We start from the raw sequence: 15,091 nt of genomic DNA, 5'->3' as shown, positions 1-15,091 counted from the left end.
CTTTTTAGGTAACTAGGGTTACTCTCGTGGATCCCAAATTGTTTTACTATATTTCATCATGGAACGCAAGTAGTTTCCAAAAGAAATAATTACTCTGAATTAAATGAAAACGAACTCTTAGTTTAAAAACTGAAACGATTCAATGATGAAACTAGACGCGCAGTCTCAACGCACTCTGAGCTGCAATTTGTTCTCCGTAGTAAATTGAGCGTATGTCGCGAACTCAAATACTGATCACTTTAGCACTGACTTTTTCTGATAGTATATACGATCTCAAACTTTAAGAACTGCAACGTTTCAACTAGTCACGTATTACAAAAAACTTTCAACCTAATCATATTATAGAATATCTTAAATAATGATACAAATCTCGATTTATAAGCTCAAATTGTTGTAGTTCAATAAGTTTCCAAGGTCGTACTGTACCACAATTCTAAGGCAGTCAAAAGAGAAACAGAACACCGAAAGAAGGGTGAAGAAAGAAGGCTCTCACTTCTCCCACTTGCACTACTCTTTATACTGTGTATATTTTCACGAGATGTGCGCATGCTCTGTGCACAGGAATCCTGTTTAAAAAAAGGAAGAAATGATACCGTTTACGTCATATAATCTGTGATCACATTTTATTTCGGGTACACGTACTTACATAGATATGTTTATTTTGACTGCTTATTGTATATGATAATGTTTCAAAACCACTTCCGTACCTCATTATTTTCTCGAAATTTTGTCCTTTTAAATTATTATAAATTAATAATCCATTAATTTCTTTGTTAAAATAATTGTTAATGTAACACTTCCATTAAATAAATATTAATTTTGTATATTATAATAAAAATAATTCATATATTTTGTATTAATCGCATTTTTATGTTTATTACAAAAATTAAACAAAAATACTTGTTTCTAGTTTGTTTTTACGTCCTCTCTTTTTCTTACTCTTATATTTAGACATTTTTGGTTTGATTTATAGTAGGACCATTTCAAATGACACGGTTTAGAATTTATTTCTAATTTTTAAAATGTTTAATTATGCACTTTAGTAAAAAATCATAATTAATAAAATCGTTACTTTTCTTTAAAATATTATAGTAATTAACAATTTGCGATGATAAATCTATTTACATTTAAATATATTTTTAATAAACTTATTTTCTTTGAATTAAAAAATCTGAAGACGTAACTGCGTGTCGCTTTAATTTTGCTTACGAATGGCGGCGTAATCAACGAAGTTAATATTACAGGTATATTAGAGTTTCAAATATCATGTTATATGATAGTACAAGCAGTGAACTACTCACATTACTATATGTATAATTATACAGGCGCACGCGCATGCACATTTAACTATGGTACCAACATTTAATACATTTACCTATGGTATTTTAGTGATTTCTAATTTTTACGTACTGATAACATAATAAATCATCTAAACAGTTTGTTCTTTCATTGAATTCGAATACACCCATGTAGTTAAATAAAATATTGCTAAGAAATACTATATTACATTATTTATATAGTTGAACCTGATTCATAAAAAAGAACAATGTAAAAGTATTAAAAACAAATTCCATAGAAATATGATAATTTTAATAGAAATACATTAATATTATTTAAATTATTTTTATGAAATTTTTTATTAGTAAATAAAGATATAATTAAAAAAACCATAAAAAAAATAAGCACAAAGTGAAAGATAATTTTTATAAAGACTATTATTATATTTTAAAATGTCAACTATAATTAATATATCATCTAAACATTCAAATAAATATCAAATTTTCTGTCAGTATGGTATTTATTAATTTACAAAAAATAATTAGATCCTTTTTTAAATATAATGACAAATAGTTAAATTCATATACTTACATATTACTTGCTATTTTTAACTGATAAAACCAGACGTTAAATGTAACATCAAATATTTGAAGTTTTGTAATTAATTTAATATTGTTAGAATACTTCATGAAGAAAAACAGCGATACTGTATAATTATTTAATTTTTTTATTAAATGCTTTATTTTCTGTATTATTCAAAAAAATTTAAGGATAAATTATTGTCTTTTATCACTGTATTTATTTGTTTTAAAAAATTATTTATAAAATTTATAATATGTGTATGTGTTTAATATTTTAGATTCATTTATCTTTTTTTTTATTTAAAATTTAACATGAAGTCAGTGTTACTTAAAAGATCAAATATATAATTATATTATTTCCGTATGTCCTAAATTTTTTTTTTAATTTTATTGATCATAAAATAGCAATATAATTTTATTAATTTATAAAATTGCAGAGTACACGTAAATTTTTAAACTAATTTCAATAGTTATATAAATAATCTACTGGAATCAAATAAAATTCAATTTTCTATTTATTTTTATTTATAAAAGCTATTTATATAAAAATAAAAAATTTTAAGATATTTAATAGTTCCAGTGTTTAAATGCGTTTATTATTTTTATAATAATTTAGTAACATTAATGTTAAGTTGAATTACACGGTAGGATTCCTGTAAAAAATGTATAAAATTTATTTTTAGGAAGCCAGTTCGCGTTCAAAAGAGTGAAGGCAATATAAAAGTAATTTTTTAAATCATATTGTATAAATTAAATAAAATCGTAAATATCATTCTTTTGACAAAATACTTCGAAATTCACTGCATTAATTAAAGGAATATTATAAAGGTTTTAAAAATATATTTAAAATTTGGAAACGATTATTTAAATTCAATCTTTAATTTAATCGATGTATTAACTGAAAGAAGGAACATTATATTTTGAATCGATTTTATTGCTTAATTATTTCAAAATACAATTGTTATTATTAAAGTAACTTCAATCAAATTTATTTACATAATAATTTTTTAGTGTTGAAGAGAAATATATCACTGAACAATCAATTAATAATTTTCTTAAAATTATTTATTACGAAGCCCATTTGATAAATCTATAATTATTCATTAAACGAGTCTTCTATAATTTATAAATTTTAAATTAATTTAGTAATTTTTTACGACGTTTAGAATGTGATAGGTCTTTAGATTTATAGAAACTTGAAACATTATAAACATCTTTAATTAGTATTCTTATTAATTTATGAATTGTTCTCTGAAAAAGAATGATTTCCCACAAATATATTTCTTCAGTTTTATTAATGATTTTTAGATATAAATAGCATTAAAAAAAACAGTAGTATCTTGTTATATTCTCATTATTAAACATTTGTTAAACAAAATTCTTTTTACATTGCTTATACCTAAAATTCATGATAAATAATGAAAAGAAATCTATAATTATAATTATTTTGTTAGATGTAATTAGTTAATTCTTCATGCTTTGAAATGTTATTAATATCTGAGTTACCATAATATAATGTTATAAAAGTAAAAATTTTTACTAAATACTTAAATAATACAGTATTTATTAAAATATATTATTTTTAAATAACTATATTTATTATTAAAAATGTTACAATAAGATTTAATATTATTCTGTATTTAAATAAATTTATTAGTCTTCTGATTCTAAAATAGAATTTCAATAATTGTTATAACTAAAATTTAAGATATAATAAATTATAGAATCTTTTACATAGTTATTACAAATATAAAATATACATTTCCTTTGTGTTGCTATATAAAATTTAGATAAAATATTAAGAATAGTATGTAAAATTTTTTGTTGTTTAAAGTTTTTAAATGTGCCATTTTATATAAAGTATAGCATATAAAATTATATTTTATACAATTATTAATTTTGAAATGACTTACACATCTTTATTTTATTTTATTACAAAATTCAGATTCCTAATTGTTTTAGTATGTCTTTTTTTAATTTGTTTATATAAGCTTTTTAAATTTTGTTAAAATTATTTTCATACTTACATAATTCAGTAGTTATTTCAATTTATCTCAATAAGAAAATATTTAAATAAACTTTATTTTATCTCCAATAAGATAAAATAAATGACATATAGTTTATGGATTTTCCTTTTAATTTTATTAATATAACAGAGATAAATTGTATAGTTAGCAGTAAAATTTATAATAAAAGCGATTATTGTTTAACACTTCTTTTAATATTTATAAAAATTTGACAATTTTAAAATCAATAGGAGGTTAAAAAAAGAAAGTTTGTTTTTAAAATGTATTTATTAATGAAAAATTAATTTTAATAAATGAGATAAATTTCATTTTTATATATAAGTGGATGTTCAAAGGCGCGAGTCTCAATCAAGTGCCATACCCTCGTCGTCGTCGTCCTTCTTATTAGGTTGTTGCTGTGTTTTGGTTTGTTCGGCGTTCTTCGCTTCATTGGGTGTAGTCGCAGATGTGTCGTTACTAACCTCGCTCGTATTTGCAGCTGGATGATTATTAGCCTCTGTTTCGAGAGCACTGACAAAGTCCTGGATGTTACCGCTGGAAGCGGCGTTAACTGCATCAGCCCCCAAACCGAATTGTTGGACAACCGGGGCCGCCTGGCCCGACTGCAAAGCAGACCAGAACATTGATAGCGCCTGCGAGAACTGGGGGGACGAGAGCGTAGTAGAGAGGCTGTCCCCAGGTGGCAAATGAATGCCTACCGCATCTTTTAGACTCTCGATTGCGGAGATCGCTGCTGGGATGGCTGCGCTCAGTTCACTCGCTACGCCCCTCTGCCAGACAAGAAGCTATGATGTAGCTCGTCGAGAACAACAATAATAAAACTTGTCGCGTTGGTCATTCCTGCCACCCCAGCCGCGAGATAGAGCCACAGCCCTTCTCCTTCTACTATTTACCAATCCATGTTTATATTATAAGAATTGCTATTTGCCTCATGCTTCAACGGCTTATCTTATAAATTATCTTACTGTTTTCTTTTCATATAAATATAAATTAATTTTACAACCTGAAAAACAAGTTATCAACTTGCTAACCAAAGCTTTATTTATTGAAATGTCTTCTTTACAGATATTTGACCCTCTGTACAAATATCTGATATCTGTTGATACTTTTTATATATGTTTATAATATATTAACTGAATAAATGAAAACATTAACTTTTATTTTTAATATTAAGATTTTAATAATATTAAAATCAGATCATTTAAAGGGTTAATAAATAAATTTTTCGTTTTACTTGATAATTAAAGCATAAAAATACACTCCAAAGATTCCAAAATATTATTAAAAGTATTATTAAGAAAAAAAAAAAATATATATATATATATATATATATGTGAAAATACAACTCTGAAAGTTAATACATTGAAAGAAAATTTTTAATTATGAGCATGAACTCACTGTTTTCAAAATTTAATTTTGTAGTGTGAATGTTGCAAAAATTTAGTGGCATTCTAATTTAATTAAAATATTGTTATATATATTATTATAAACTATCTTAAATGGCCAAACAAATTGGTAAAAATGCAATATTAAAGTTAATTTAATAATTTCAACTTTTTCTAATTTTTTTTCTTTTTTTTTTTTAAATTATTACACATTTTTGTAGACTTTATATTTTAGATAAATATAATTCTATATCAATGTAAGTATTTTTTAGACTATAACTTTAATAATATTTTTAATTAAATTTTTAAACTTTGTGCATATATTCTTGAATATTTTATTTATGTAAAAAGCAGAAAATACATTTTTTCATTCGTTATAATTTTTTTTTCAATTTATGTTAAACTCTATTTAACTTGTATCATCATAGGATATTTTAATATTTAAATATTCAATATTTAAATTAAGCTAAATAATAATGATCCCGTTAATTTTTGAAGAGCTATTTACATTGAGTGAAACTTTGTTTTATCGATTAAAACGAATTATTAAATTAAATTACCTGAACTGCCGGTTCCGTTCCAGGTGGTGTTGGAATTCCAGACAAAAAATTTTGCAAATCACTGAGGCGTATTCGATTATTTTCAGCTACTGAAGGTGCTGATGGCTCTGTTGTTTTTCCAAGTTGAGAAGATTTAGTGCCTTTAGAATCTAATTAATAAAAATTTTAAATAAGAACATATAAAAGATGAAATGAAGATTAACTAAATTCATCAATCATTATTAATTACCAACTGGTTTAGTGGATGATTCTGAAACTGTTGTAGTAGGACCAGGAGTAAGGGATGCAGGTGGTCTAGAAGCTGTAGTTGTAACTGGAGTTAATGAAGATGTTGTGGAAATTCTACTTCCGCTAAAAGGTCGATTCATAGTTCCTAACAAACTACCAAGCCCTCCAATTTGTCCTACACCTCCAAATAGTTGCATTAATTGTTGCTGGGACATATTATTTAATAAATTTTGCAAGTCCCCTTCTGGATTAGCACCACTACTTCTTTGTGAGCCAAGAGTAGGAGGATTATTGAGAACTTCATTAATTTTTCTACAATGTTCATCATCCTTGTCTGTTTTGAGATCCTAAAAATTTTTATTTTAATAAATATATATTATAGTTTATTAAAATATAACAAAACAATAATAATTTAAAATAATCTGTAAGGTAATTTTTCACCTTAATTATTGTTTTATAAATTACAACAAGATAAAAATAACACTTATCTGTTATGTATTAAAATATAATACTGTAATAAATATCTAAAAAAAATTAAACTAGAAAGATTTTTAATATATATATATGTATTTTTTTATTTATTTATTTATTTAATATAATTGATTTTACTTTTTTTAATTAAATAAGACAAATACAATTTTCATAAAATATTATTTGAATAATTAAAACAAATTATCAATATTTTTATATTTTATCAATTTTCTTATAGGAAAAGTCATTAATGTAAAATTTATATTTATTTATTACAATTTGAATCAGATTTCATATAAATTTTATAAATAAAATTTTTCATTTATTTACTTTTGAACATAAACTCATGAATTATAATTAAATTTGTTATTATTGATCAATAATTTTGGCTGTAAATTAATAAAATTAATATTACCTGTAACCAAAAGAAAAATTTTCGATTGGATGACTTAAATTTTAGAAGGTAAACTCTTCCAGTTTTACAATATGACACATATTTAAATTCGCAATCATCCGGAAATATAATTAAATCCTGAAAATCAAAATAATGAATAAGTAATAATTACTGGTTACAATCATATACGTAATATTAAACACTATAAATTATTATAAAAATATAATGCAAATTCATAATTCAATTTTATAAAAAAAAAACTTATGCATATCTCAATATTTATACATCTTCTACAACACCAGTAGTGCGATCTTTCCAACAAAGATGCATCAAAGAATCATCTGCCTGATAAACGTATAGTTGACCCTTTCTACTATCTGGATAAACCGTTTTGCCTTTCATTGTCATTTTTCCTGCTTTAAACTCTACGAGATTTTTATTTGCACCTCGAGCAGTATTATTTCCAAATAATGCTCCACTAGACATTTTTTATTTATTATTAATCAGATATTTACGAAATGTATATATGTATATATATAATTTTATATGACACTTTCACTCTTGATGTTTTCTAATATTAAATTTCTCGTTACCAATACTATTCATTTATTAAAGCCATGAAATTAATCTACATTTGGAATAGCGATTTAGAGAAATTCAATATAAACACAATTGTGTTGGGTGCTGCCATCGAATAGTAGTTATAGGAACTATCAACCTTACCGCTTTTTTTAAATATATCGAATAAACTTCTTTACAATAAGTACTTCACGATACTAATAATAATTTTGTAAAATATTACTATAAATATATAAACAAAGAATGAAAAAGATTTAATATAAAATCAAATTAATATAAAAATTACCATAATATTGAATATGTTATCACACAGGACAAAAATTAATTAATATGAATTACCATATGTGATCAGTATATAAATAGTATATTATTATTAAAATTATGATGACTGCTTACTATTTTACCACTTTGAATTTAATATCAAATCTAATATTAATTACATAGAACAGATAAAGAAATTTAAAAAAAAGTTAAATTATAAAATTAAAAAGAATACTACGGTTAATTGTAAACATAATACGCATATAAAATTTTATCTATATAATTATATAGTGTAATTAATCATTAAAAATGTATCTAAGTACTAAAACCTATCGTATTTATTGTTATATGAAGTATAATTATATGAATATTTTTCAAAAATATCTGTCTAACTCTCATTTTTCCATAAATGAAAAGTTTAAAGAATGATGTATAACTTCTGACATGCATCTTGAATTATAACTTAATACTGATGTTATTCATACTCAGGGTTAGTGTAAATGAAATTCCTATTCACTCACATATTTTTAGATTAACTTAAGGGAAAACTTTTAAGATTGTTCCAATAAATCCTGATAAATCAAAAAGGATTTACGAATACAAGTTAGGAAAAGATATACTTAAGATCAAAATGCAACACTAACTAATAGTTTATATAATTTTATATATTATACATTTTCTATATAATGTAAAACAAATAAAAATTAATCATGAAAGTTAAAAATTATTTAACTAATATTTCTAGAATTTCTAATATTTGCTGATAGAAATTAATATTGTAATAATTATACTAAGTAAGGACTATCAGTAAGGATTCCATTGTTTTTCACTTTTATGTAATTCAATTCAGTGCACGATTTTTCTAATAGAATTCGTAAGTATAAATATTTGCTTTATAATACAATAGGTATAATGATAATTTTAAATAACGTTTAATTGTACTCTTTTTTTATAATTTTTAATTTACTATAAAAAATTGAAATATTACAATTTATTATAATGCTTTAAAAATATTTTTTGAAGGATTACATTTATTTTAAAGTAACCCAATTCTTTAAAAACTTAGAATTGTTAGAATTATAATGTCTATCTTCTAAAATTAAATAAACTAGGTAAAAATAGCACTCACAGTAAGCTCTTACGCGTTAAACTTTGTTTCGAAATTTTATAATAATTCTTAATATTAAAATCTTAATATAAAAATAAAGATAGTATCAGTTTTAATAGTTGTATGATTATTTAGAAATAATTTTTACGGAAATATTATAAATTAATTTAAAATAATTTGTAAAAAATTTTAATTTTATTAAATTTATTTATAAGTAAAATTATAAAATTATGTTATAAATAGATTTTAATAATATCTTTAAAAATATTTGATGTAATCAATTAAATTTTAAAAATATTCAGAAGTAAAATTATTTGTAACACTTAGCTATAAGATTTTATTATTATTATTATATTATATATTATATACTTTTATTGTACATATTATTCTCCTTTAAATAAAATTTTATGAAATAAAATAATCTAAAACAGTATTTTACTTATTATGATTATAATAATTATCATATAATAATATAATAATATTATTATAATATTATGATAAATTTAGAAAAAATATTAATAATTAAAATTAAAACTAACATTAATTATTTATATTATAAACTAAAATTATGTATATATATATAAATTACAGATATTGATATAATTTTCGAACAAATTTTATGCTATACTTTGCTTGTTATAATTTGTGAGATAATTATACATGTAAATTATTTTCCTTTTTATTATTCGTATAAATATTTATAATAATTTACAATTTGCTACAAAGATTAATTTTATTGCTTGCAGCAATCACTATAAATTTGTTGGAAGTCTCAGTGAAGATGAATTATCATACCATTATAATATACCTGCTTGTAGTATATCACACTCTTGAACTCACCTTTTTAGGTATTCTTTCCGTATACTCTTTTATAATACAAATGTATTAATATTATAATATATTATATATTACAATATAAATATAATACAAATATAATATAATATAATTACAAAAATTATATAAATAAAGATACATTAAATAATATATTAAATAAATTTCAATCATTTAATTGCTTGCAACTCTTCGTTGTCAGATTTATTTTAACATTTAATGTGTCAATAGTGAACTTTATTTATACAGATTTAACTTACGTATACAATTTGTAACATTTATTTTACTATACTATACTATAATAAAATATAAGTAATAAATAACATAAATATATATATGTTATATAACTAACATTAATAAATAACATAAAATAGATTGATTGTAAAAATTAATTATAAATAATATCTATCTTAGGTAGGAAGAGTTACCTTAAGTTTCGAATTTTTAAATAAATATTTGTATTAATAATCAAAAATACTTCCAATTTTTATAAAATATTAGCTAAATTGGTTAAATTAATTTATACTAAAACAAAATTAAAATAAAGTTACTAGTGTATTTAATGAATGGATTGATGATAATATTAATTATGTCAAGTTAACACTTATTTTGAAATAGTAAAATTTTCTTTAAAAATAAAGGCAACGTTCTGATAATTGTTAATATAAAATAATATCATAAAATGAAGTGTTGCCTTGTAATATTATCTATTAATCATGATAGTATAATAGCTCATTAGAATAATATTAATAATTAAAAAACTGTTTTCATCAAAAATTATAAATTTATTTATATTATTTATATTATATAATATATTTCTATTAGTCACATATTTGGTATGTATTTTAATAGATGTATATAGTGTTTGAATGTTGAACATTTAAATATGAAAAAGGACGAGGGATAAGATAAAATTATGTGAGTAAGGGTTTCTATGTTGGTCGTGAAATTAGGTTACCAGCAAGAGTATTTTAAGTGTCAAGAATTTAAATCGTTATACAAGACGGTGACGCAATGAACAAATATTTAAATTTTATCCGAAGGTCAATAACCAAACAGAAAATTGACAAGATATAGTTTGGACTAACGAAAATATGTAATATAATAGCGAGTAAACAAATGAAATAAAAATAAAGAAATACACAAAAACGGGATCGAACGATTTTTCAAGAAAATAAAATTTCAATGAAAAATTGTAAGTGCATTAATATGGAATCAGATGTTATGCAGTATATCTATATAAAATCTGTAGGAATAAAAAAACATTTGAGAACGTTTTTAGAAAAATTTAAGATTTCGTTTCCAGAATTTAAGGCTTACTAGAAACGTTTATGATGAAACATAAGTCAATTGACGTATTTTCCACTACCTACTATTCGTGTATAAAGCTGTCACAAGAATGCAAGTCGTTAGATTATTGCTTTGCTCAAGCTTCGGCCAGATTATTTTTATTGGAGCATACTGATTTCAAGATAAAAAGTTAAGAGAAGGCCGACGATGAATGTCCTTATACGATGATTCATTTTGCTGCTTTCATAATAACTGTTGATTAAAACACATATTTATTTAATGAATGCGAACGTTATTAAAGTATTAAACGTAAGGAATAAATGATACAAATAATTTAATATAGGGTTCCTAAATTAATATTTAGGATTATGATTTATTTAAGGTTTTATTATAATTGTTAATGTACGCAGAGTTATTGTATGTTGACAAATTATTTATTTTTAAATCAATATGAAAAATAATTGAAACTTTTGAGATAGAATGAAAAAAAAATAAAAATGTTATAATTGCTTATATAATAACATACTATATCAGAATAATATATATTAGTATTAATAATATTTATAAATAAGTTCGTAACTAAAAATAAAGTATTGAATCATATTTAACAGTAAATATTAACATTTACCTCATATGAAAGAAATTTAAAACAAAATAAAAAACAATTTTTATAAATATAGGTATACCATAACACATATAGTAATAACAAATTATATATTCTAATGCATCGATTAGTACTAATTTATTAACTCTAAATGAGAATTTAATTTTCAAACTATATCTAAATTAAGTATATATATCAATATAACAAATATTATGATATATACAAAAAATTAACATTTTTTTATATTAAATATTATATAAGAATATTCTAATGAATACAATATTCTAATAAATATATTTATTCGACTTTTTGTTTAAATAAAGTTTTATTTATTATATTATATCAATGTCTCTATTCTATGTATTCTTCTTAAAGATTTTAAATTGCTTTTCATATGTCAATACTCACTATAATTTGATCTTTTTTATTAATTGTACTTAAAGTGAACTTTAACCGTAATTATACTTATAGACTTGATACTTATAGACTTGATTAAAAAGGTTTCATATTTATGAAAACATTAAATTACATTTCTTTGCAGTTCACTAAATATAACAACTTTGACAGTTATACATAAATTTCTGACTTTGAGTTATCGATAAATACTGGGGAAATGTAAAAAATAATTTTACATTTTCAAAAATAAGTTAAGGTATTTGAACAAAATTATTAAAATGATTATATCCGAACTTTACATTAGATTAATATACTACAATGCAATTATATTTCAAGTTATTATTAAAAAAAATGTGATTGTTTAGTTTTAACATTCATTTAATATTTTATTTCAATACGGTTCATTAAAAATTTTAGAAAAATTAAACGAAAATAAAGAATTAATCTATCTCAAATGTACAATTCGTTTTTTCAATCAATAATAATGTTACATTAAAAAATATTTGTCTTTTTTTCGAATTATAATTATATATACTATACTTTTTTGGATACTAAAAAAAAATTTGTATTATAAAATATAAATAATTCTTCCAATCGTAATAATATTTTATTTTCACAAAATTAAATTCTTTATTAAATATACTAATGATTTATAATGATCACTTTTTCATATTATTCAGTTTAAATTTACATATTTTATGAGTTTAATTTTATAAATGTTTTGATTTTTTAGAAATGTTATTCGTTGAAAAATTTACATCTTTTGACAAAGTGTCAACAACTTAATATTAGAACATGATCCATATGAATCTATTGTATCACTAACAAATTTTTTTCACAACTAAAATAATAAATTATTACTCCTAAAGCTTTTAAAATAATGAAATGACATATTACTAAAAAGATTTTAGAAACCAACGTTATTCACATCGTAATAAGCCGTTCGTTTAAATTTTAGAATATTTATTACTAAACTTACTTATACAATTTTTATAACAACTAATATTTAGATTAATTTCATATTAGTATTAAAATTCATTAGTATCAAAATTCATCATTATCAAAATAAAATAATTATGCTTTTTTTCCTTTTTTATTTATCCATGTAAATGCAAATATAATGGACGAAAAATGGATTTTATTATGTAATAATAATTAAATATTAATATCTAATAATACTTACAACAATCATATGACAATAATATATAATAAAAATTAAGACTGATATTGAAAGTAATTTTTTATACAAAAATTTCTTCAAATAATAATACAATTAATAAATGATAGCAAAATCTAGAGAAAACAACTTTATTATTAAAAAAAATTTTTCACTCATGATTATTCTCAACTAAAAATTATTTGTATGTCTTTTAGATTATAAATTTTTTACTCTTATCTGATATAATATAAAATAAAAAAATTTTAAATATCCAATCACAAGATATCTTTGAACAAATATTAAATAAACTTAAGATTATTTAATAATATATTATAAAATTAATAAATCTATTTTCATATTTCCTCGAATTTTTTTTGTATCATTCTTTATCTACATATTATTTAAATGCACAAATCACACATGTTTGTAACGAATTTAAACTTGCTATTAACTGTATTATATCACATCTCGGTAATATGAAGAACTTAATACTAAATATACTTAAATGTGAAAAAATGAAAAAAGTTTGAAACTCTATATTTTGTTAGGTATTAAAGAGCAAAAAGATTCTTTTATAAAATAAAAATATGTTTAGCTTGTTTTTTTTTAATTTAAAAATTAATTTTTATTTTTGTATACATTTTTTATTTTTAATATTTTAGTACATTTTAATATTTTATCTCTATTATTTAATATATATATTATACAATTAAATATATCGTTTAATAGCATTAAACCTATTTTAAATGTGTTTCAAAAAAGTTTATAAATGATGTATTAGGTCGGGTTAATTATTGATATTATTTATTATAATATTACTGTTTTATCTTTTATACTTAATCGATAAATTTAACTGATATGTTATAAAATTATATACATAAAAAACAATTTATTCGAGATTACTTAATTTTTATAAAAATTAGTTCTATAAAAAATAACATTTTAAAATTCTATAAACTCGTAAGCTAGTTGCTCCACATAAAATATATTATAATAATTATTTATAATAATTATTCTTTTCTAGAACAGATGTATCCAGGCATGTAGTATTTCTTGATTGTATTGGCAATTTCTTTATACTTCACAAGTCGCAAAAAAAGGATTACATTTTGTAATTGTAATCATACATATATAAAATAAGTCAACAAAGATTTTTACACTTTATTCTGTAATACATTTTTTTTGCTATAATTGCACAACGATGTTATATAGTAAGTTTTCTAAGTTATTGTTTTTATTTGCTAATGATTGATATTTCAAATTAACTATCATTATGACTGTTGTTGTATAAAATATTGATAGAGATTCGGCAACGATTAACAAAAATTACAAATAGCACTCAAAGAATACATAAATTATAATTCATTTTAATAAATTATATTTCATTATGAATTATTATTGTGATTTTCTTAGAAAATTTATAAGTTTTAATTTAGACATTTCAATATAAATAAATATAACAAGAATTATAATAAGAATTATTCGAATGAGATGGCCTTCAAAGCCAAGGTACAAAGATTATATAAAATACGAAATTCTTCTGTTATAAAATAGTATTTTTTTAATTGAAAATTTAAATAAACATGAGTAATCTATTTATTATGATATACCATAATATCTTATAATATAACATAAAACTTCAACTGAGAGGAGAAAGCAATATGGAGGAAAAATTTTAATGTAAGAAACAAACGCGTTTATCTGCATATTTATTCATTTGAAAATAATGTTGTGTTAATTATTATTAACATGATCATTTATTATTAACATTCATTCTGTATTAAAAAAATTGAGCTTGTATTGTTCATATTATATAAACTATATGTATTTATATATGCTGCTATAAATAAACAAATCAAAATTACATTAGAAATTATTAATAAAAAAGTTAAATAAATTATATAAATGTAAATATACTTTAGAGCCTATATAGTTAATA

The 15,091-nt window shown here is 21.3% G+C and overlaps 1 protein-coding gene across 1 annotated transcript; it reads right to left on the bottom strand.

Annotated features, from left to right (window-relative positions):
* Positions 1 to 4,181: 4,181 nt before the first annotated feature.
* Rpn13 (regulatory particle non-ATPase 13) lies at positions 4,182 to 7,421 on the bottom strand. Its single transcript, XM_011507115.1, has 5 exons — positions 7,210 to 7,421; positions 6,946 to 7,062; positions 6,061 to 6,406; positions 5,832 to 5,980; positions 4,182 to 4,656 (listed from the first exon to the last, which is right to left on the bottom strand). Exons 1-5 carry the CDS (start codon positions 7,408 to 7,410, stop codon positions 4,231 to 4,233), a joined length of 1,239 nt encoding a protein of 412 aa, XP_011505417.1. The 5' UTR covers positions 7,411 to 7,421; the 3' UTR covers positions 4,182 to 4,230.
* Between the last annotated feature and the right edge of the window lie 7,670 nt (positions 7,422 to 15,091).

This window comes from Ceratosolen solmsi, unplaced genomic scaffold (genome assembly GCF_000503995.2).
Source record: "Ceratosolen solmsi marchali unplaced genomic scaffold, CerSol_1.0 scaffold6, whole genome shotgun sequence".
Lineage (NCBI taxonomy): Eukaryota > Metazoa > Arthropoda > Insecta > Hymenoptera > Agaonidae > Ceratosolen > Ceratosolen solmsi.
Note: the sequence above shows the minus strand (reverse complement) of the source record. Positions and strands in the feature narration are given on the sequence as shown.

Bases quoted from the DNA above. Each gene is read 5' to 3' on its own strand.
- Rpn13 (XM_011507115.1), bottom strand. From the start codon at position 7,410: ATGTCTAGTGGAGCATTATTTGGAAATAATACTGCTCGAGGTGCAAAT. The intron at 6,407-6,945 runs GTAATATTAATT...AAAAATTTTTAG, and splicing joins AATTTTTCTTTTGGTTACAG to GATCTCAAAACAGACAAGGA. The intron at 5,981-6,060 runs GTAATTAATAAT...TTTATTAATTAG, and splicing joins ATCATCCACTAAACCAGTTG to ATTCTAAAGGCACTAAATCT.